The sequence below is a fragment of the Dendrobates tinctorius genome, unplaced genomic scaffold (genome assembly GCF_039654945.1).
Source record: "Dendrobates tinctorius isolate UK_male_01 unplaced genomic scaffold, ASM3965494v1 ptg000010l, whole genome shotgun sequence".
Classification (NCBI taxonomy): Eukaryota; Metazoa; Chordata; class Amphibia; order Anura; family Dendrobatidae; genus Dendrobates; species Dendrobates tinctorius.
Window position 1 is genome coordinate 6900580 of NW_027361678.1, and position 24746 is coordinate 6925325.

A 24746-nucleotide genomic window follows, 5' to 3' on the forward strand; every position below is an offset into this window, starting at 1 on the left:
GATTTCAAAAGCAAATAAGCGTCTACCAGTGTTTGCGGCTCAGCCAATCAGAATGCAGTAGTGTGTCCAATGGGAGAAGAGCTTCCGCTGATTCGAATTTAGAGAGTGCGGGAGCTGCGGAGGAGCCTAGTAGGCGACGTCTTGGTCCCGGAATCTCGTGAGTATCGTGATGGTGTGACACCGGCTCCGCTGATTATCGCAGACGTGCTGAGCTGCAAACACATGGCAGATGATCAGATGGCCGTGTTTATTACGTCCCGTTGTGTGATAATGCCGGACAAGCAGTTGTCGTTGTAGGGTCAGCCTGGTGTAGTGTACGGCTCTGGTCTCACAGTCCAGGCCTGTAGTGTTGTGCAGCACTGCGCTCCTGAGCATGGAGCTGGGGAACATCCCTTAAACATGGAAATGGAGTTTCCCCTGTGCAGATTTAGGCTGTGTGCACACGCTGCGGATTCTGCTGCGGTGTACAGTACAATGATTCCCTATGGAAATCAAAAACCGCAGTGCAGACGGTGCAGAATTTTCCGCATGGATTATCTGCGGTTTTCAATCCGCAGAAAGAATTTACCATCTCCTCCATTGAGGAGATGAAAATCCGCAGAGCAATCCGCAGCGTGTGCACATACCCTTAGGGTGTGAGCACACGCTGTGGACCCTGCTGCAGTTCCGCAGCGGTTTTGGTGTACAGTACCATTATTCCCTATGGGAATCAAAAACCGCAGTGCAGACGGTGTGGATTTTTCCGCGGTTTTGAAACCACAGAAAGACATGTCAATTCTTTCTGCAGATTCCGCTGCGGTTTGCCATCTCCTCCATTGTGGAGATGAAAAACCGCAGAGCAATCCGCAGAGCAATCTTTTGACCTGTGGTTTTACCTGCAGATTGTACAAAATCCGCACCTAAATCCGCAGCGTGTGCACACACCCTTAGGCTGTGTGCACACGCTGCGGATTAGGTGCGGATTTTGTAAAATCCGCAGGTGAATCTGCAGGTCAAAAGACCAGTGCTTTTACCTGGGGATTGCTCTGCGGTTTTCCCCTGCGGTTTATCACCTCTACAATGGAGGAGATGGCAAACCGCAGCAGAATCCGCAGAAAGAATTGACATGTCAATTCTTTCTGCGGATTGAAAACCGCAGATAATCCACTCGGAAAATTCCGCACCGTCTGCATTGCGGTTTTTGATTCCCATAGGGAATCATGGTACTGTATACCGCAGCAGAAACTGCTGCGGGACGGCAGCAAAATCCGCAGCGTGTGCACACAGCCTAAGGGTCCCTGAAGGTGTGAAAATGACCTTGGCAAAGTATATAGAGTTTCTGACTGACCACTTCCATGGAACTAAAAAAAAAAGAACTGTGCCATCTATAGCATAATCATCCTAATGCTGACAATGCACCATCTCATGCTGCAAAGAATACCTCTGAGTCGTTGGGGCTTCTATGGGCATAAAAGGAGATAAACTCATGGTGTGGCCACCATCTTCCCCTGACCTCAACCCTATAGAGAACCTTTGGAGTATCATCAAGCAAAAGATCTATGAGGATGGGAGGCAGTTCACATCAAAACAGCAGCTCTGGGAGGCTATTCTGACTTCATGCAAAGAAATCCAAGCAGAAACTCTCCAAAAACTCACAATTTCAATGGATGCAAGAATTGTGAAGGTGATGTCACAGAAGGGTTCTAAATTAGGCCTGTAGAGATGGTTTTGATTTCAGTAAATGACTTATTACTGCTGCAAATTCAACAAATGACCATTTTCAGGTCTTTACAATCTATGAAATGTTTGGAAACAGTTGTGCAGTTTGAGTGTTTTATGTTATTGGGAGATTTATCCTTTTTAAGGCTGGGGTCAGACTTGCGAGTATGATGCGAGAAACTCATCAATACCCGGCACTCAGGCCCGGAGTGTGCGGCTACATTGAAATACATGCCAGCGGCAGTGCCAGGTATTGATGCGAGGTTCTCGCAAGTCTGACCGCGGCCTAAGAGTTGAAGAATTGAACATTATATGGACTCGTTAGCATTGACCATTTAGGAAAATAAAAAAAAAAAATAGTACTTGTGTAATAATTTTGAATGTGGTGTATTCTTTGGTTTCTAGACCTACGTTTGGCTTCTTCGTCGCGTCCCCGTTCATGGACTTCGAACCGTTTGTAGTAGGAATTCCTGATCACTCCTCCTGAACACCCGCAAATGTTTTTTTTTTTTTTTTTCTTTTAGGTAACAAAGCAAAAATGGAGGTTCGCTCCCAGTTTGCAGGCCGATATAGGAAGGACTTGAGCGTGGAAAACCTAAGAGCCAAAGTCTCCCGACGTAAATCCGTATCGCAGAAGGAAAACAGACACAAGGAGTTCAGGAGGAGCCGGGGCCTGTCGCTGGCAGACGTCAATGTCTCCCTTATAAAGGAGCAGGAGCTGACGATGGTCGCAGAGGTGAACGAGTCCTGCCATGTGAGAGGGCCTGAAAATAAGCCGGGTAAGAGGCCATGTATCATCTCCAGTCAGTAAGCAGGGCTCAGTTCCTCCATTGTTCTTGCATTTATGGAGGTGGCAGGTCTTAATTAATTTTTGCAGGCATATAAGGACTATCACAGATTAGGACCGCCCACTGGACTCCTGAGCACAGAAGGAGGGGAGGATTAAAATTAACTACAATTTATTCTGAATCCTTTTCAGCAAACTGTATCACTCTGATTATTTTTATTTTACTATTCTTTTTATGATCAAACTTGCATAAGGGCATGTTTTATAATGTAATGGAAAAATTCTATATAAATATTTTTTGTTTTGGATGGGGGGGGCAATTGACGAATGAGGGCTTGCTTTTACCTACCATATATTGCCTTTGGGTCCATAAGACTTTATATCTTTTCTCCATTTTATTGGGAGGGTGATCAGATGCCCTCACCACCTGTTCCTAACCTCCAAAGTTCCTCCTAGGATATTAGACTTTTTCTTTTGGGTGCTGGCTGTTTTGCGCGGGCAGCTCCTGACTAGTTAGCTCACACGCATATGCCATATTTCTAGTGCATGTCGCCAAGGGTTTGAAGGAAATATAAAAGATTCCGCAAGAATAAGTCCATTTAAAAAAAAAAAAAAAAAACTGCATGCAGTGAAGAAAAAATGGTTTCTATGATATTTAATGTACATAGCGTGATTTAAAGGGGTTGTCCAGTCTCATCGTGAAAGTCTGTGAATTTTCGCACCCCTTGTATTGAACAAGGCTGCGTTTGTCTAGTTGGAATATGGCTGTTAAATAGTGTACCTTGGTAGCCGCATCCTAGTATTCTGTAAACACACTATCTCAGCTTATATCAACAAGAAATCCTTCATAATAAATAATACAGACTTTCTTGATAAACCTGGACAACCCCTTTAAGCCCTCCATTTAGACCAATGTCAGCCAAACCTGCACATATTGGCTGACTCTTGTCTATGAGGCTCCTGACAGATGATATCGGGAGATATTAAGGTCTGATATGTCCAATTTTTAATTTTTTTATTACCGATCCTTTTGTTCTCAGCAAAATAAGTCACCGCCAGAAATGTCTGGCAGCTGCTTTTTCACAACACATGAACTATCGGCATACCGAGCGCTGCTGTGTATGTTGTAGTCGGGAGACATAACGGCCAAACTATAGTCCAGATGACAGCTGTCTGTTGGGCATTTTGGGGGTCTTTATTTCAAGGATGGTCACTTTATTTTTATATATATGGTATATTGTCTGCTAGACCAATCTGTACCTATTTGTTTAGCATTTGGTGTTCAGATTTCATCAGTGGGGGCTGGATGCTTGGATGTTCCCTTTTTAAAATGAAGCCTTCCAAAGCAGAGAGCCAAGAGCAGCAAGTTTGGTCACCTCTGTTAAAGGGGGTCTTTGAGGTGGGGTGGTGCACTCCTGTTTAACGGTTCGGGACAGCAGCAATGTTGGGTTGGCCCAATCTTTGTGCTCTCTGATGCTGCAAGCAGAGGCAGGGAGAGTGAGGCAACCCAGTGATCTGGTTAGTTTCAGAGCAGCGCTCGTAAGCTGTATAGAAAAGAGCTTGTAAGCACTGCACTCCTCGCTTAGGAAATTGGCCGTCAATGTAGGAAATTAGTAGTTAACTATAGAATTAAAAATTCTTCTGCTGTTGTTGTTATTATTATTATTATTATTATTATTATTTAAAACACTTTGCACGTTAAAGGCTTAAACATTTTGTTTTCCGGTTTTTCCATGCATTAAATCAAGGAAGAACAAAAGAGCAGGTCATCAAGGATGAACGACGGGCGATGTTGCAGCGCTACAAGGAAGAGAAGCAACTGAGGAAACTGAAGGAGCAAAGAGAAAAAGCCAGCAAAGGCATCTTTAAATGTGGGGTCTACAGGCCGGAGGAATCATTTATTCCTGTCCTCAAAATCCAGACTGGCGGCAAAGTGAAAGAAAAGGTAGCGCAGTGCTCGAATTTATTAACCATCCGCTACAAGGTGCAGGTTAAAAGCAGTCGTCCACATACATACATGTATTTGGAGCTAAAATAATTTTTGCAATTGGGTTTCTTTAAGAATTCTGCACTGTTTGTTTTCCTATAGCCTCTCTTTTGCACTGTTGAATGAGTTCACTAAGAAACAGTCAGTGAGCTCATTCTGGGAGTGTTACTCTTTTGGTTTTTCTTTTTTTTCTTTTTTTTTTTTTTTTCTGACCTCCTCTCAGCTGATTTATGACTACAGACCGCATCAAGGTTTAATGTGCCGGGGGACAAAGATCCTGTAAAAGCCAAACAGTGCAACATTTTTAATGAAACCCAATTGCAAAAATGACTTCTAGCCCCAAATACTTGCACTTCTGGTTGAGGGGAAAAAAAGTCATGCTTTAACCCCTTAATCACACACTTGTTTTTTGTTTTGGCTTTTTTGCTAGGTTCACTAAATGCTAAACCTGACCTGCCAATATGATTCTCCAGGTCATTACGGGTTCATAGACACCAAACATGTCTAGGTTCTTTTTTATTTAAGTGGTGAAAAAGAATTTCAAAGTTTGCTAAAAAATAAAAAATATCGCCATATTCCGATACTCGTAGCATCTCCATTTTTCGCGATCTTGGGATGGGTGAGGGCTTATTTTTTGTGTGCCGATCTGATGTTTTTTATGGATACCATTTATGTGCAGATACACTGCTCAAAAAAAAAAAATAAAGGGACCACTTAAACAACAGAATATAACTCCAAGTGAATCAAACTTCTGTGAAATCAAACTGTCCACTTAGGAAGCAACACTGACCATCAATTTCACATGATGTTGTGCAAATGGAATAGAGAACAGATGGAAATTATTGGCAATTATCAAGACATCCTCAATAAAGGCGTGGTTCTGCATGTGGGGACCACAGACCACATCTCAGTACCAAAGCTTTCTGGCTGATGTTTTGGTCACTTTTGAATGTTGGTTGTGCTTTAACACTCGTGGTAGCATGAGACGGACTCAGGTAGTGCCGCTTATCCAGGATGGAACATCAATGCGAGCTGTGGCAAGGTTTGCTGTGTCTGTCAGCGTAGTGTCTAGAGAATGGAGGCGCTACCAGTAGGACAGGCTAGTACACCAGGAGACATGGAGGGGGCCGTAGGAGGGCAACAACCCAGCAGCAGGACCGCTACCTCCGCCTTTGTGCAAGGAGGAACAGGAGGAGCACTGCCAGAGCCCTGCAAAATGACCTCCAGCAGGCCACAAATGTGCATGTGTCTGCACAAATGGTTAGAAATCGACTCCATGAGGATGGTCTGAGTGCCCGACATCCACAGATGGGGGTTGTGCTCACAGCCCAACACCGTGCAGGACGCTTGGCATTTGCCATAGAACACCAGAATTAGCATATGCACCACTGGCGCCCTGTGCTCTTCACAGATGGAAGCAGGTTCACACTGAGCACATGTGACAGACATGACAGAGTCTGGAGACGCCATGGAGAGCGATCTGCTGCCTGCAAAATCCTTCAGAAAGACCGGTTTGGCAGTGGGTCAGTAATGGTGTGGGGTGGCATTTCTTTGGAGGGCCGCACAGCCCTCCATGTGGTCGCCAGAGGTAGCCTGACTGCCATTAGATACCGAGATGAGATCCTCAGACCCCTTGTGAGACCATATGCTGGTGCGGTTGGCCCTGGGTTCCTCCTAATGCAGGAAAATGCCAGACCTCATGTGGCTGGAGTGTGTCAGCAGTTCCTGCAAGATTAAGGCATTGAAGCTATGGACTGGCCCACCTGTTCCCCAGACCTGAATCCGACTGAGCACATCTGGGACATCATGTGTCGCTCCATCCACAAACGTCACATTGCACCACAGACTGTCCAGGAGTTGGCGGATGCTTTAGTCCAGGTCTGGGAGGAGATCCCTCAGAAGAGCATTCCCAGGCATTGTACAGTAGGGAGGTCATACAGGCATGTGGAGGCCACACACAATACTGAGCCTCATTTTGACTTGTTTTAAGGACATTACATTCCACTTTAATTTTGTGTGACTCCAAATCCAGGCCTCCATTGGTTAATAAATTTGATTTCCGTTGATTTTTGTGTGATTTTGTTGTCAGCACATTCAACTTTGTACAAATCAAAGTAATCAATGAGAATATTTCATTCATTCAGATCTGGGATGTGTTATTTGAGTGTTCCCTTTATTTTTTTTGAGCAGTGTACAATCTTTTCATCGCCCGTTATTACATTGTAATAAAATGTCGCGGCGACCAAAAAATTGTAATTCTGGCGATTTGATTTTTTTCTTTTCCCGCTACGCCGTCTAGCAATCGGGTTAATCCTTTTTTTTTTTTTTTTTTTTTTTTTTCATTGATACGGCGATTCTGAACACGGCGATACCTAATGTGTATGTGTGATTTTATTTTGAATGGGGCAAAAGGAGGGTGATTTTAAGTTTTTGTTTGTTTGTTTGTTTTTTTAATTTTGGCATGCTTCAATGGCCTCCATGGGAGGCTAGACGCATCCACAACTTGATCGGCTCCGCTACATATAAGCGATAAGCCCTCATCAAAGCGGGGGATCTGACCTCGGACGTCTTATACCATCCGACGTCAGAAAGGGGTTAACATTGTATTAAATTGTTTGTTTTTTTTTTTCCTTCACACCTAGCCCGCTGCACCCAGCATAACAAGAATTACACGGTCCACAGCGAAAATGGAGCCTCCCGCTAACAAGACCCGCACCCAGACCGTTCCTGTAAGCTTTTTATTACCCCATCTGACATCTGCTCTGTATATAGCTATATATTGGGAGTAACTCCGAAATGTGAATTTTTTTTTTTTTATATTTTTTTTACAGGTAAATGTGCTGAACAGCAGAGTAGAAGGTGCAATTCCAAAAAGTCGGGGACAGAAGTCCGTCCTGAAGAAGAATGAAAAGGAAAACAAAGGTGCATGAAGTACTAAATGTGGAGACAATTTTATATATTGTGCCACTTGTCATAAAGGAGTTGGCCACCCTATACAGTATATGGTCAGTACAGCAGAGCTTGTAAGGGATATATAGGCAACTGACTAATCCTATAGACTTTACCAAAGTGTTAAAGCGACTCCCATTATCCTCCATGACCTACTTGCTGGATGGAAACCGGCACAGGAGGCTTTAAAGGATGGGATCATATATGCAGCCATTTGTAGGATGAGCATGATGAGACATGGGGAGAGAAGACTTGTAAGGAAATGGGACATGGCTTTAGAGAGACGGAGAAGGGTCAGACCCATATTAATCTTCCTTTTTTTGGGTGGATGTATGACAGGTTCTGCGTTGGGAAAAGTCATTGATATCTTACTCCTGGACAACCCCTTTAATACTATACATTCTCTGTGTATATGAACCACTGTGTATAGTGATCTCCCTACACAGTACGACTATGTCCCGGCGCACAGCGGTCAATCGCGCTGCACTGTGGCTCACGCTCTACTACTTGCATTGTAAACAGGAGACAAGTCTGCAATCATATCCACCACGATCCTTTATTACTGCTCCTGCGAGCTCCCCACCTTACACTCCTGTAGTACCAGCTCTATGATCAGTAATAAAACGTCTTCTTCTTTTTCAGTTTCCATTCAGTCTACAAAAATCACAAGACCGGCTGCAAATGCAACCTCCAAAATTGCCACAACTGCTGGCAAAGCACCAGTGAAAAAGGCCGCAGGTACGGTAACCTCTATTCATCTCCACAATTGGTGCTGTGGGACCAAGTCCCATAATTGTGAACCCCCTCTAAGAATGTATGGGGGAGAGATACTCGCACAAGTATTAAACTTCTCGCTGCACAGACCCTTATTACCCAACCACAGAATAGCTGATGACTTATTAATTGGTAGAGGTCCGAGAGCTGAAACCTTCATCGATTGACAGAATGTGACATTTTAATCCCCATTACAAAATAGTGGGAGGTCTGACACCCGACCGCTCAATTAATTTACTATGGGGTTGCCGGAAAAAGTCTTAGTTACTCACCAGTTAACGGTATTTTTCGGAGTCCATGACAGCACCACCTGAGAGAGGGGATCCGCCCTTCAGGAACAAACTACAGATACATAAGGGCGACACCTCTCCCACGCATCAGTTGGATTACAGAGCCCAAGAGGACCACCAAGGTTAATGACATGATTTATGTACAGTACTATTACTACTTGACTATTAACTACTAGTGTACATAAGAGGAAGAAGTGCACACCCAACTCTAAATAAAAGGGAGGGAATCTATGGGTGCTGTCATGGACTCCGAAAAATACCGTTAACCGGTGAGTAACTAAGACTTTATTCGATCGTCCATGACAGCACCACCTGAGAGAATTACAGAGGGTAATAATTACTTAGGGAGGGACTACAGCCTGCAGGACCCTCACACCAAAGGAGAGGTCTGAGGAAGCACCCAATTCTAGTCTATAATGGTTGTAAAAGGTGCTCGGAGAGGACCAAGTAGCTGCCTTACATATCTGGTCGATTGAGACTCCTGATCTCTCTGCCCACGAGGTTGCCATGGCTCTGGTGGAATGCACCCTCAGCTTGCCAGGAGCCGACCTGCCCTTCGAGGTGTATGCTAATGAAATGGCTTCCCTAATCCTCTTAGCTAGCGAGCTTTTTGATGCCCTAAGGCCTTTCCTAGTGCCCTGATAGGAGATAAACAGGGCATTATCTTTCCTCCAGGGCTCCGTAACAGCCAGGTATTCCAGGAGGCATCTCCTAACATCCAGAGTATGTAGTTTCCTTTCCTTTTCGTTAGTTGGATTAGGGACAAAAGATAGAAGAGCTATTTACTGTGTCCTATGGAACCTGGAGGCTACCTTCGGTATGTATGCTGGGTCAGGTCTCAGTATTACCCTATCATCCTTTATTTGGGTATAAAGGGGAAGCCTGGATGTCTCTTACTCGGCGAGCTGATGTCAGTGCTTCCAGGAAGGCTACCTTGAGAGACATGGTCTTTATGGAGGCCACTGCAATAGGTTCGAACAGAGCTTCTGTCATGGTGGTGAGAACTAGGTTCAAATCCCAGGCCATGAACCTCTTTCCATACTGGCCTAGATCTATCTGCTGCTTTAATGAACCTGTTGACACAGTAATTACCAGCGATGCTGCAGTTAAAAAGGGCCCCTAAGGCAGATACCTGCACCTTAAGGGTACTGGTGGAAAGCCCCATGTCCAGGCCTTTTTGGAGGAATTCTAAAATCTGATTAATCGGGGCAGCTTGACCAGCCACCACGCGTGAGTCCTGAAGGAATCTTTTCCAGATTCTGACATAAATCTGGGTTGTAATAGTTTTCCTGCTTTTGAGTAGGGTATTAATTAGGCCTGGAGAGAAACCTCTATCTTTTAGTAGTGTTCAAAATCCATGCCGTCAGATGTAGGCTAGCCACCTGAGGATGGTAAACTGGGCCCTGGGATAGGAGATCTGGGACCTCTGGCAGGACCCATGGATCGGACACTGACATCGTCCTGAGGCATGAGAACCATGCCCTCCTGGGCCAGAACGGAGCGATCATTATGACCCTTGCCTTGTCTTTCTTGACTTTCCTCAGCACGAGGGGTAGTAGGGACAGGGGAGGGAAGGCATATGCTAGTTTGAAGTTCCATTTTACCAGCAGAGCGTCTACAGCCAGAGGGCCCTCCTGGGGGGTTTAGTGAGCAAAATTGCTTCACTTTTCTGTTTTCTCTGGTGGCGAAGAGATCAACCTCTGGTTCCCCCACTTTTGCACTATCAGGTCGAAGATGGCGGGTTTTAGGGGACCATTCCCCCTGCCTCATGGGATTGCGACTTAGGTAGTCTGCTACAATGTTTTCTCTCCCTTTTTATATGCAGAGCTGTTAAGGACAGAAAATGTTGCTCTGCCAGCTGGAACAGACGATCTGCTATGTTCCTCAGGGGTCTGGACCGAGTCCCTCCCTGGTGGTTGATATAAGCCACGGTGACCTGATTGTCAGAGAGTACTCGTACATGATGACCCTGTAGATACACAAGGAGCTTTTTAAGCGCCTGCTCCACTGCTGTTAACTCTTTCAGGTTAGAGGACATTACTACCTGATGATACTTCCATAGGCCCTGGACTAAAATCTCCCCCATATGTGCCCCTGTTGTGAGTTCATTTTCCCCTTCGTCACTGAGGTCTGGTGAACTCCCTATTCTGGTAAAGGAAGGTAATGAGCCTGATTATCAGGCACCTGAGCCTAATGATGATGACTGGCTGAGTGGAGTCACGGACTGGATATAAGGCTGCCGACGCCCTTCTGCCCTGCAGGTGATTTCTCTGTAGACTTCTAGGAGACCAGTCTGATTCCTGCTCCTCTAAAGCTAAGTTTTCTGCTTTGCCTGTTAGCATTTGTGTTTTGTTTTTGTTTTCATTGCTTTTCTGGATTCTGCCATTCCCTGCTGGGGTGAGCTGAATCTCCTTTTGCCGGTTGCTCTGTCTTCAGAATATTCCTGAGTACTGACATAGCCTTTTTGAAGCCTAGCGTCTTCAGGGCCTTTTTCACTGTCAGTTTGTTGGCTCTTATTTTCATAGGGTTTTTCACGAATTGCAGACAGCAGCCTTCCTGTCCTTTCCTACCTAGTTAGCTTGGGCCCCGTCTTTGCTCAGTCTATCTTTCTGTCTGTGTTAGTGTTCTTTCTTCTTGCTTCACCGTCATTATATGTTGGGGGCTGCCTTTTGCTTTGGGGTCTACTCTGGGGCAGTTTAGATTTCCCTTTCTGTCTTTAGGCTATATAGTCCTCCGGCTGTAATCAAGGGGTCTAGGGCATCGTAGGAACCCCCCACGGCTACTGCTAGTTGTGTTGATAGGTTCAGGGGTCTGCAATCCGATAGCTGCCAACTTCTCTGGTTTTCTGGACTTAGCTAGCATTTCTGTTTTTGCCTCCTACGGTGACTCATTCATAACATGCCCCCCAACCGGAGGGACTTGCGTCCGTGGTGACTATGCGGGTTACCTCATATTCCCATGGAACCCCCCTAGATAGATTTTCATCAAGTCACCAATTGAGGGATTCTATAGTGTCTCGTGATAAGGTTAGCTGAGCCTCTAGGCAACCCCCAAGGATTTTCTGATTTGTTAAAACATCGCTCTGCAATTTCCTTGTATGAAACTGGACCGCTGGGATGCAAGACGAGAGGGAGCCCAACAGGGACATGGCCTTCCTGAGGGACATGGTGGGGTTATTGGAGGCGCTCAGGACCTGTTGTTGTAGGCGAACTAATTTTTCTGGGGACAGATGGCATTCCTGGATTTGGGAATCTAGGATTACGCCCAAGAATTGCTGGACTCTCCTGGGCTGAAAACGAGACTTTGTGACACTTAGCAGCCACCCTAGCCGCTCCAAGGCAGACATTGCTTCGCGTAATTGCTTCAGACAATGATCCGCTGTCTTGCTTACAATGAGGAAGTCTTCTAGGTAGGGGACCACTAGGATATCTGATTCACGCAGATGAGCCATGACCTCTGAAATAACCTTGGTAAAAACCCGGGGGGGCGACTGCAATACCAAAGGGAAGGGCACCATATTGGAAGTGCTGGACTGACCCATCTAAGTGAACTGCCACCCTCAGGAAACGCTGATGAGCTGCGTGAATGGGAATATGGTAGTAGGCATCTCTTAAATCTAACACCACCATAAAGCAGTTTTTAAACAACAATTTTATTGCGGAGTTGATGGTTTCCATTTTAAATGGGTGAGTAATGAGAAAATTATTAAGGGCTTTTAGGTTAATAATAGTCCTAAAGGACCCGTCCAGTTTATGGACCAGAAACAGAGGGGAGTTGAACCCTCTGCCCCTTTCCGCCTCCGGTACTGGTGTCAGAATCTTTTTGTTACATAGGTCTTGAATTTCTGTTTTCAGAGCCGTCTGCTCTGATGGAGACGATCTGAGAGGAGTGATCCTGAACCTGTTTCGGGGAACACTGAAAAATTCTAATCGAAGCCCAGTGGCTATTAAATCCAAGATCCAGTTGCTACTGGAAATTAAGGACCAGGCCGGGTAGAAGGCAGATAGTCTACCCCCTACCGGAGCAGTTAGTCATTGGGCCGGTTTCTTGGCCTCCTGGGACACTCCCTCCTGGCGCCCCCCTGCTCCAAACATAAAGCCTGTACCTCTCCTTCTTTTGTCCTCCCATCTGCCATGGTCCCTGGATGACCTTCTACGAGGATAACGTCTCCTTGTGAAGGGACGTCTGTAAGAAGGAGTTGGTAGAGAAGGGAATTTCTTCTTATCTCCCACTTTTTCTAACAGCTCGTCTAAAACTGGCCCAAAAAAATATTCCCCCTCGCACGGGATGGAGCAGAGACGAGACCTTGCCTGGATGTCTCCCGGCCAACATTTTAGCCATAGAGCCCTTCTTGCGGCATTGGATAGGCCCACAGCTCTGGCCGCCATCCTTGCCGAGTCTGCCGAAGCATCGGCCAGAAAAGCTGCCGTGTTCTGAATTATTGATAAGGACTTTGAAATGGACTCTCTAGAGGCACCATCCTCAAGTTGGCACTCCAGCAGATCCAGCGAGACCATCATGGATCTTGCTGTGCAGGTAGCCGCAACAGCTGGTTTCAAGGCGCCAGTCGACATTTCCCATGTCCCTTTCAAAAAGGAGTCCGCCGCCTTATCCAGCGGATCCTTTAGAGAGGCCATGTCATCAAAAGGGATGGAGGATTTTTTGGAAGCTTTAGCTACGGCTGCGTCAAGCTTCGGCGCTGTGTCCCATCTGTCCACCAAGGGATCAACGAAAGGGTACCTCCTTTTAAAGGCCGGTGGTAGGGAGCCCCTTTTTTCCGGCTTCTTCCATTCTCTATCTACTATGTTTTTAACCTTGTCATTCAAAGAGAAGGACCTACGTTTTTTCGGGTCTAGGCCCCCTAACATTAGATCCTGTGCTGACAGATCTGGTTTAGCATCGGCCACCCCCATGGTGGACCTTACGGATTTGACTAAACGGTCCATTTGCTCAAGGGCAAGGCAAAAGCGGTTGGAGTCTTCTTCTGAAGATGATGCCGAAGAGGAAGTCGCGGGCTCTGAGGAATATTTGACCTCTCCCCGGGGCAGCTGAGGAGTCTGATTCTGAGACTTTTGCAGCTCTACTCTTTTTCGAGGATTCACCCTGGGATAGGGATTTCAGGGAATTCTTCATCTTGGTCCTAATGATCTCCCTGAGGCTCGTGGTGAAGTCAGGGGTTTCTTCCGCCACCTGTAGGGGCGGGGAAAACATAAGGGGGTTTGTATTTTAACCCGGTCCGATCCTTTTTTTTTTTTTTTTTTTTTATATCCTCATCCCTACAGTCTGTTGCACGCACGGCTGGCACAATTTCTTAGAGTAGGCTTCTGGCAAGGGAGCTCTGCAAAGGCCACATTCCCTGTTTTTCCTCTTACCAGAGCACTTCTTCCCCTAAGAGACAAAATATAAGGGGAACACTGCATCAGGGTACATTCACGAAGATCTCTTACCCAGGCAGTAGGAATAGGTACCGGATCACGGGGGGAGTGAGTTGGATCCTTCGGTCTAGAGGAACTCTTGCGGCTAGGCTGTGCGCTTCGTCCTCGACTCTTCAGCTGGGAGCCTGGGTGGGACCTCTCCGAGGAACGCTCCTGTTCCTGCTGAATGACCGGAGCTTCTGGCTCAGCCATTGCTGCAATGGGCCAACCGCAGCCCTGCAGCGTTTCAGGAAACCAACTGATGCGTGGGAGAGGTGCCGTCCGTATGTATCTGTAGGTTGTTCCTGTTCCTGAAGGGTGGATCCCCTCTCTCAGGTGGTGCTGTCATGGACGATCGAATAAATGGCAAATTCTCATCAGCCTCATAGAGAATGAATAGAGCAGTGGTGGAACACTGCCATTGCGGGATACATGTGCCCCCATTCTGCCAATCGGTTAGGCGAGTGTCCGACCGCTGGCATCCATCAGTAAGGCATCACCTATTCTGTAAATGGCTAGTGATGAGCGAACATGCTGGGATAAGGCGTTATCTGAGCATGCTCCTGTGCGATCTGAGTGCCTTCAGTGTGCTTGAATAATATGTTCGAATCCCCGCAGCTGCATGTCTTAGGGCTGTTAGGCAATCCCTGCAGGTGTTGCGGCTGTCTAACAGTCGATAGACATGCAGCCTCGGGGGGAGGGGTCTCGAACATATTATTCGAGCATGCTGAAGATATTCTGTTAGCACTCAAGCATGCTCAGATAACACCTTATTCCAGCACACTTGCTCATCTCTACTGATTAACATGTTTTCACCAGCCAGCCCCTTTAATAAATCTGTGTATTCTGCCGCTATGAGTAGATCAATTCCCTCTCCAAAAAGAATAGTTATTTGACTGCTTGAAGATTGCTCTTCAAGGACAGTCTCCTAAAAACAGCATTTCTCCATATACACTAAGAGGGCAGAGGTGGGTTTCCCCGTTTGGGACTCCCTAGTGTAGCCCAGAATGAAGCAGCTCTGATGGATTTGAGTCGTCCGTGTCAGATTACTTGCCCGTCATATTAATACAAGTGACTGGCTGTAGCCCCATGGGAAAAATAAGCTGTTTTCTGGGGTATCTGGGAAGGTGCGTGGTTCAACTCTGATTGCTTGTTGGTCTCCAGTATAAATGGGGCTGTCTCTTTCTGAGAAAATACCTTTAAGAACAAATGATTCTAACAGTCAGAGATGAGCTGGTCCTGTGACTTATTTATTTTTTTCCCTCTCCTTTTCGTTAATTTCTGCACTGTTATTTCTGCAGGTACGAAACCACAGGTTACAAGGGAGACCTGCCCAGAGTTGGCCATTGATAAAAGTGAGGTGAGACTCTTACATTTATTTCAATGTGACGCCCAAGATTAGGGTAACTAGATTTTTTTTTTTTTTTTTCTCTACAAAGCATTTTTCTATAGGATTTCATAAAAAAAGTGACTTCTGCAGCCTTTTATGTATAATACTACAGAAACACGCAGGATGCAGAATGCAGTCAGTGAGTTTGTGGTGTGATAAAGTCTGCGATCCTGTGGCTTTTCTCTATCTTCATAGCCTCCTGTTGATCAAGCTACTGAAAAAGCGCAAGAGCTCGAAACCATCCCCAAAGCCTCCTGCGTAGAAAGGTCGCGAGTGCAGTCCTTCGCTCCAGACAACTTCGTCTTTCAGCCTTTGGCCGGATTGTCTGCATTTAAGTTTCAGCCCTTGACTCCTAACAAGGCCAACGCATTTCTGACCCCAACTTTTACATGGAGTCCCCAGGATGGTAGAAGGTAATGATGTGTGGGAGGCTTGATATGTAGTGGTCTTACAGTTTTTGGGGTCCGGAGCAGTTGGTGACGCATATTGTATTATTTGTAGGAACTTTGTGGTTATACGAGAACATAATACAGAAGAGACTGATAGTGTGTTTCCATCTGACCTACCACCCATAACCACGGAAGTAAAACAAGACCAGAACTTAAGTGCTTCTCCCCTGGATCAAGGTAATTCGACACCATAAGCAAGGGTGTTAAAAAAAAAAAAATATATATATATTTTTGTGTTTTTAATATTTTTATAATTGTATAGCAATAGTGATTGATAATAACATATTTAAATATATTATTTAACTACTCTTGTTATTAAATAATACTTACACATTCTGTCAACCGGTCTTGTGTGTAAATTGTAGAACGTACAAGTGATGTCAGTTCTGCCCCACAAACCAGACCGGCACTGACACCACCTTGTGAGCCAAGCGCGGAGGAGAGGACCATACCAGCACAGGAGCCTCTGCACAACGTGCCATATTTCAGGTTAGTCTCTGCCAAGGGGGATTTTTTGTCTCTATATGATGCCCTATATAGGGGGAAATGTATTACAGGGACAAACTCATTTTTCTATTGGCCAAAATGGCGCACAAAAGCCAAATGACTAATTGTATCAATCAAAGAATACAGCAGATACAGTTAGGACTTTTGAGTATACATGAGGTGCAAACATGCTGATCGCAAGGGGATTGAGAGCTGGGACCCCCACTAATTGCACATATGGAGGTCAAGAGTCCTCTGTTTTGCATGGATATGCTCCCTGGAGATCTGTTTAAAGGGAAGCTGTCACCCATTTTTTGTGATATGATGTAGAGATATCATTAAATATACTGTCACAAGCATTATAGCAGTACTTTAGATACCCCCGACTCCCCACCTTTGATGCATAAATACCGCTTTTTACCTCTCCTGCGGTGTATGTAAATCTCCACGGTCCAATAGGCGGGGCTTATTCTCCTTCTTCTCCCCCCATCCTCCTGTCTTGCTCTATGCAATTCATTCTGGTTATTCCTGCGTTCATGTAGATTGCCGCGCATGTGCATTCAAATTTCCTCCCGCACGTGCGCAGTATGCTGGGCAAAGCATAAAATCATTATTGCATAGAACGTAATTATGTATGCCGGCCCATGCGCAATACTGATTTTATGCTGTGCCCACAGTTGGGCAAAGCATACTGCGCACGTGCGGGAGGCCAGAATAATCCCCGCCTATCGGACCGGTATTTATGCATCAAAGGTAGGGAGTCATGGCGTATCAAAAGTACTGCTATAATGCCTATGTGACACTAAATTGAATATTATCTTTACATCATATCACAAAAAATGGGTGACAGATTCCCTTTAGTCTACGACAAGGATTGCAAAGTACAATGACTTTTAGGTGGAAGATCTCTGAAGATCAGAATTCACCAAATAACACGGGTGAGATCCACTGCATGACCCTACTGGAATTGCAGCCGGACAGACATGCTCTCCGATCGGTGGGGATTTTCTGTACGTGGTGTGAATGGGGTTTTCTGAAATTGTGTTGCACATTTTCCATAACTAGTCTGTTATGTGTGATCATGGGTTTTATTCTCCCATGGCGGCAGCTTCTACTATATTGTTTTAGGTTATTCCAATGTTTTTTTTTTTTTTTCTTTTTTAAAATCTAGGGACATCTTGAAGTCTGAGATTAAGAAGCTGACACTGTTGTGTAGCGACTGGGATAAAAGGATTGACATGGATATTCCAGAAGATGGTAATTTTCAAATAGATAAAAACTCCATTATGACATCTGAAAGTACCAGGCAGATTTTGGGGGTTTTTCTGCACCAAAATACTCCAAATCTCCAAACTGCTGGCGCTTAGTCTTTCATAAAACCGTGGAAAGAACAGAGATCTATTGTACTGAGATCTGTGCGAAGACCACGACTTGTAGCCACATATTGTATCTTACCGTTAATGTATTGGGCTAATCCAGATGGGGACCCTCGGCAGTTAAGGCTGAAAATCCATAGCGGCAACGTGAGGGTCAGCCTCTGGTTTCTGTGAAAAATGAGGATGACTGAACTCATGGAGATCAACATCCAACACTGCGGAGACACCATCACGTGTTTCTCAACGCAGTGATTCTAGAGCAATGCCCCCATCCCTTATGGGAAATATGCAAAAACATGCAAAACAGAAGCCACGGAGACACCATCATATGTTTCTCAACGCAAGCAATGACTAGCCAGGTCTTTCCCCGGGAAGGAACAACCACGGGAAGGGCAGTCTCCAATGAAGGAAACCACCTATGCCAAAACATGGTATCCATCCACAGACAGCTGTTTCGGGGTATTGCCCTTCATCAGTGTGGAGTAGGAAACTGGCTGGTAGGAGCAATGCCTAGTGAAAGGCTATGAACATAAGGATGAGTGACCTCATGGAGATCAACATCCAACACTGCGGAGACACCATCACGTGTTTCTCAACGCAGTGATTCTAGAGCACTGCCCCCATCCCTTATGGGAAATATGTAAAAACATGCAAAACACAAGCCGCGGAGACACCATCAAGCCTCTGGTTTCTGGCTCAGATTCTTTTCCAAAACCATGTGGATTTTGCTCAAGACAAGTAAGTTGTGTGAACAGCGGCTAAGACTTGTGATCTATTGGTGCAGTGGTAAAAATCTTAGTGCTGCAATGGTGCAAGTATATGTACATGGCATTACCTCCTTTTATGGAAAAATCACTGCTCGCTGTTGCAGTTTTTACTATGGCTTTTGGCTGGCACCAGACTTGGCTGTGTTCTTTCTATAACCACACTTGTGTCTATCTCATGAAATATGACTGTTATACAATGGGACTCTATCTAGTTTCCTGTTTGGAGCGGTGTCGGTGCAACGTGTCTCCTTTTTATATTTTCTCCAGCTAAAGACCTGATCAGAACCACAGTGGGGCAAACCAGACTATTGATGTCTGAGCGGTTTAAGCAGTTTGAGGGCCTGGTTGACAATTGTGAATTTAAGAGAGGGGAGAAGGAAACTACATGTACGGATCTCGATGGGTTTTGGGATATGATCTATTTTCAGGTGAGTTCCTGCAAAAAGGAATGGGGTATTGCCAAAATCTTGGGACCATGTCTACTTTACTTTTCTCGGATGGTGGCGCTTTGTAAAAGGGGTTGTATTCATTCTTTTGTAGATGACAGACACCCAAACTCTCATTTTTATTACAACAATGTTACGCCCACATACCTTCCCTTGGTGAGCTCATATGGGGGATGGTTGTGTGACGTGCCAGATCTGTTAGAACTCCATGAGATCCTAACCTTCAGGACATCTTTTCATTGGAGGTCCCAGGCACCATCATGTTTCCCATCGCGATTCTACCCCTCTGTAGAGATAATAATAAATAATAATCTTTATTTTTATATAGCGCTAACATATTCCGCAGCGCTTTACAGTTTTGCACACATTTTCATCACTGTCCCCGATGGGGCTCACAATCTAAATTCCCTATCAGAGATGAAACTTGACATGGATAGCATCATCTGTCGGACCAATACCAAGTTGGAGGGGTTAGAATGGTTTTACAGTGGTGTGAGTGAAGTCGTCATGTTCATCCTTTTCGTCACGGCACCAAAAATGTATCTCCCATAAATATTGGATCAATGAAAACCACAATATTGACCACTGGCTCCACAAAAGCCTGGGGACTAGTGCTTTGAACAGCGGAAGTTCTTTTCTTGTAAGGGTACTAAGTAAATTAATTCATGTTGTGGTGTCTAGTACTCAGAGCAACTCTCCTGTTGTAATTACCTGGTCACTGCAGGAGGTCCCTACTTCAGTGGAGGTTGAAATGTCAGCTCTTTCTCACTTCCGCAGTTATAATTAATCCCATATGTTCATTAATCCCATGGATTTTAGTTTTTCTCCACGACATTCATCCTTTCATTGATGTCGCTGCACACGATGACAATGTTATATGCATGGCAGCTAAATGTATTGTGTGCATTAGCATTATGGGCCCACTAGTGAATGATTAGCCCTGGTGTCCCTATACTTGGAGATTGCCTTTTTAAATTAAATCTCTTCTGAGCAATGGTGATTGATAAAAGTATAGCGTTAACCAGCCACATTGTGTTGGAAAAGCCGTCACGCCCTAATAATTGGATTAGGACTAGGAAATGAGTCCTCCTATTATATAATTCAAGCATCAATTGCACTTTAATATATTTCCTGTAATGTTTGGATTATAACAGGACAGTTTATAGACTTTTTAGCACTTTGGCTTTATTCCATCTTGTGCTTGGTGCATAAAAGATGTTGTGGATGTGACATGTGTTTTCCAGCAGGGGGTACTTTATCCTTTTTTTTTTTTTTTTATTGTAGGGGGGTGTTTATTATGAGAATACAGCTTTAGTTTCTGTATAAACAAATTTTTTTCTGAATTAGATAGAGGATGTGAATAAGAAGTTTGTTAATCTTGGAAAACTAGAAGAAAACTCCTGGCAGCAAAATACAGTTCAGACTCAAGCTAAAAAGGCTGTAAGGGTAAGGAATCTTCAATTTTTACCGTTTTTGGTGCAATTTGTAATTAATTAGCTGTCAAGAACTGCAAGTGTCAAAGATCTGGACAAGCCCCTTTAGGAGCGTCCACTTCGAGGGGAGCCGGTATTGCCTCCGTATTACAGATCTATGAGTTCCCCAACTTCTTTTGGTTTGCAGAAAAAAATTGCTCCAGCAGCAACTGGGAAACCAAACCAAGGAGATATCGGGAGAGCGGCCGCCAGAAGTCGCCTCGCTGCCATTAAAGCTGCAATGAAAAATAAAGTTAAAACTGAGGATCCGATTCCTGAAGTGGAGGCGCCAGTAATCCCACTGCAAATGGACCCCATCGTATTTGATGCTGGATTCTTTAGGATTGAGAGTCCTGCAAAAGTCCCCGGCAGTAAGTCCGGCTTCCGTCACTCAGGTCTTTGTTCAGCCACGCAGCATTGCGGAGACTTCTCTTGACATTTTCCACTTCATTCCATACTCTCCAGATGGGGCTTGTTGTAACTTTGGAGATTTCCCACTTTCTTTTTCTGCTTTTCCATTTTAGGTCTTTGCAGAAATCATTGTTCTTCTCGGCGAAATACACCGAAATCGACAAAGAAAATTGCCCAGAACTCGGGAACACCAATTACCAGTTGCGTAGAAGAAGCGGCAGAAGACTTGAAATCGGAGAAGTCTCCAAGCCCAGCAACGTCCCCTATAAAAAAAGCCCTGTTTGGTATTCCAGAAGACAAATGGTAATTCCTCCACTTTATTCCTTTCTACGAGCGAGATCAGGCTGTAAGTCTAACCCGGCGCCTAATAAAGAACTCTTGTAGCCATGAGACTATCGCAAGGTAGGGCTGCTGCAAAAACCCAAAGCAGTAGGAACTCTGAAAACCTACATTCACCACATCCTTGTCACGTCGCTGTGTTGTCCTAGCCTTCATTTTATGCATTATACATTATGAGAGTTTTTATTTTCTTCTGTGTATGCCTAGGGGGTCGTTACAATGGGTCCAGGAGGTCAATACACCCTACTATAGCTTATGGAAGTCCTGGCGGTTGTCATGTTTAGGCAAAGTGGTTATTGTGTGTTGCACCTACTCCCCAGTGTATAAGATCATCACTGGCCTCAGGCTGGAGAGTTGTGGTGTCTGTCTCCTATAGGGTCCCGTTGTGTTCTATAAAACACCTGCTGTGTTCACTTCAGCCTTAGATTAACTTAAGATCGTGCTAGATCATAGCTGCCCATGCCTCACATTACCCTGCAGGCCCTGTGCACTTGTAGTTGCTATTGTCTTCTGCTGCAGACCAGCAACTCTGCAGAAAGATGTCAAATGCATGCCAGCTAGTGATGAATATGCTGGGATAAAGTGTTATCTGAGCATGCTTGGTGCTAACTGAGTGTCTTCAGCATGCTTGAATAATATGTTCGAGTCCCTGCGACTGGTTTGACATGCGCAATAGATGCAGGGATTGTGTAACCAACAGGCAATCCCTACATGCTTTCGAACAACTGAGACATAAAGCCACGGGGACTCGAACATATTATTCGAGCACGCCGAAGACACTCAGCACCAGAGCATGCTCAGATAACACCTTATTCTCAGCACGTTTGCTCATCACTATTTCCAGCCCGTAGAGATGTAGTATGTAAATAAATGCCCAAGTTGCTTTATATTGAAGTAAGGTACAGTGCAATATTATTTAAAAAATAAGTTTTTCACCATGCCTGGTTCTTGACTTTAAGTTAGGTTTACCTATGTGGTATTGTTAGGAACCATGTGTGGCATATCCTTATCAGTCTGGTCTCTAATGATCACCATCTGACTGTCTTACATGTACGTGGACGTTTCCCAACTTGACGCTCTCTTTAGAGCGATATATTAATAACATCACAACTGTCTTCAGTTTGCAGAATCAGGGACCAGATCCTATAGTGCAGAATCCGGAGCGTACAGAAGCTGATCCTGTGAGTTTGCTTTTTTGTTTTTACTATTTTTTTTTTTTTTTCTTGGTTTTATGTAGAATGGTGTTACTATGGTGTTTGCCGTGTCTCACATAGGTCCCTGCAGCAGTGGACCTGACGCAGTATTTAGTCCCCACTCACACCATCCATGTGGAAGCAGCAGAGTCTCCAGGCCTCATGCAATGTTTAGGCCTTGAAGCAAGCGAAACTCAAGCTAACTGTGACCTTGAGACAAGTGACGTCTTCATGTGCAGCCCAGAAAAAGATGTACATGCACAACAAGCTCCCTCGTTACTGGAGACTTCAGACCTGGGGCCTGATGACGGTATGCACCTCCCTATACACTTGTGTTTTTGTGGAAAAGGCCATAATACATGTCAGTGACAGCATCAATAAGCCTAAAGCACAAATGTGTAGCTAGAAATGAACCTAAAGCTTGGTCTTGCCCTTGTCTGGTCTTTCGGGGCTGGTTTTACTTGGCACTTGTGGCTCAGCATCTTGGCATTTACCAGGCCACATGAGGCCTCACTACAGCTAAGACGACCATCGTAGTGGGCACATTGCATCCGAAAACTGATGTTACCTGTACAGTATAGGATGAGGGAACATAACAGCTCAGGGCATGGTAAATGCAAGAGGTGCTGAGGATACCAACTAATGCCACGCTGGATGAGGGTAGCGCAAATCTTTTGCGTAATGTAGATGTTTCAAGGGCTCCTTGGACCTGGGGATACTGTAGTGATCATACGGCTCGATAAGTTTATAGACTTTTTGCAAGGGAATTTCAATAAACTGTAGCTATACACATCAGATTTAGGAGGGAGGGGAGATATGTGGATATGCTATTAATGTATATAGGGTGGTAATCAGCAGCACAAATGTGCCATGGCCCCTTCATTGTTCATCCAGGCACAGCGCTGTGCATACTGGTGGGGCCATGCCTATACTGCAACACTTGTAATCACTACTAGGAGAATGGAGATTGTGCTTAACACCTGGAAATAAAGGCATTGATAAACCTAATTGTGCACTTTTTCTCTTGTCAGATGTGAAGACCGCCAGCGATCCCCTCCACTTTCTTGGAAGCTGCACCCCGATCATGGTAGAGAAATGATTTCATTCCTCCTAGTAGATCATTTCCATCTGAGGAACGATCCAGATTTTATATATACATAAAGCTTTTGTCCTGTCTTTTCCAAATATTTATTCCATTCTACATTAAACTTTTCTATCGCTTAAGTGTGTACGGTTTTTATTTCCCTCCCTTTGGCATAAAATGGGGTCAGGGTCTGATTAGTAAATGTTCTATGAGCCGCTTTTGCTCCGTCCTGGACCCATTTCTGTGATGTATCTACAGATTTGATCATTACAGATAAGCCATGTCTACTGTTTGAGTACCCCATTAAGTGTTAAGTTATAGTCTCTCTATTTGACTCTTCTAAAATGCATTTATTTTGGCCTCACCTCTTTAGCAATTGGGTTTTATTAAACACTATGCCTGTTTTCATCAATACCCCCCCCAAGTTGCACTGCATTCCTGGCTTCATAAGTTCTTCACCACCTGTAAAAATCAAAACGCTGCAACATTTTTAATGAAACTTAATTGCAAAAATGATTTCTAACCCCAAATACATTACATGCACTTAGAGATAGTGAGATGTGAACGTTTGGGCTCCCCTGATCAAGATGACTTATTGTGAATCGTTGAGCAAGTTGAAGATGACATTTTCTCTAGATTGCCTAAAGTTAATGACACATTGTTTGTACTTTAGGCATTTACATTTTAGAAACTATCCCCCCACCTCCCAAGAGTGGCCATCTTATGAGCATCTGTATCTTATACACGTAGCATACTTGGATAAGGAATAATGCACCTTTTACAAGATGTCACCCAACCTGATCATCCCTTAGTCCTAACTGAAGCCTTTCTTTGCAGGTTCAGCATTCACCTATGATGGGCGACTTTGCCGCACTAACAGATTTAATAACGTTTTCACCGATGGAGAAGTGATCGACTTTGCCAAGCGGAATGCAGGGAGGTGACATCGGGCTTGTACAGACTGGACGCCATGAGCCTCGCCCTACAAACCTCATTTGCTTTGCTGGAGTTTAGTTTTTTTTGTACAGTGAGATCGGTTACATGTATAGCAGGAGCGTGTTGTCAGCATTGCCTCCATATAATGTTAGACATTTCTGTATTCTTTACCTCCGGCCATCTAATGTTCAGCCCGTATAATTTATATCCCTAGAAGCTCAGAAGTCTATCACTTGTACTAATGCCGGAAGTCACTGCAGTGAAGTGTTTGGATCCTGAGCTCACATTTACTTGGTCGGGTAAAAAGCCCTTTTAAACCAAAATTACGTTTTTTGTATAAATGTTTTTAAAAGAAATATGTGCCAGAATCTTTAAATTGAAAGTTCTAAAATGATGCAATGAGCATTACTGCCATTCTTCTCTGCTACTGTGAGCTCCAGTGATGGCCTGTCCATTGGTCACAAAACTGCTGTAGATGATCATCTTCTGCGGATGTGC

General features: G+C 44.7%; 1 protein-coding gene across 1 annotated transcript; it reads left to right on the forward strand.

The window, feature by feature from the left end:
- The first annotated feature begins 6 nt into the window (after positions 1 to 6).
- Positions 7 to 24604, forward strand: DLGAP5 (DLG associated protein 5). The gene is made up of 19 exons (XM_073586136.1): positions 7 to 157; positions 2223 to 2477; positions 4234 to 4430; positions 7115 to 7201; positions 7304 to 7394; positions 8064 to 8159; positions 15201 to 15259; positions 15485 to 15702; positions 15791 to 15915; positions 16104 to 16227; positions 17396 to 17481; positions 18635 to 18795; positions 20161 to 20259; positions 20434 to 20656; positions 20810 to 20999; positions 22156 to 22216; positions 22310 to 22538; positions 23260 to 23315; positions 24150 to 24604. Exons 2-19 carry the CDS (start codon positions 2237 to 2239, stop codon positions 24222 to 24224), a joined length of 2418 nt encoding a protein of 805 aa, XP_073442237.1. The 5' UTR covers positions 7 to 157; positions 2223 to 2236; the 3' UTR covers positions 24225 to 24604.
- Positions 24605 to 24746: the final 142 nt, after the last annotated feature.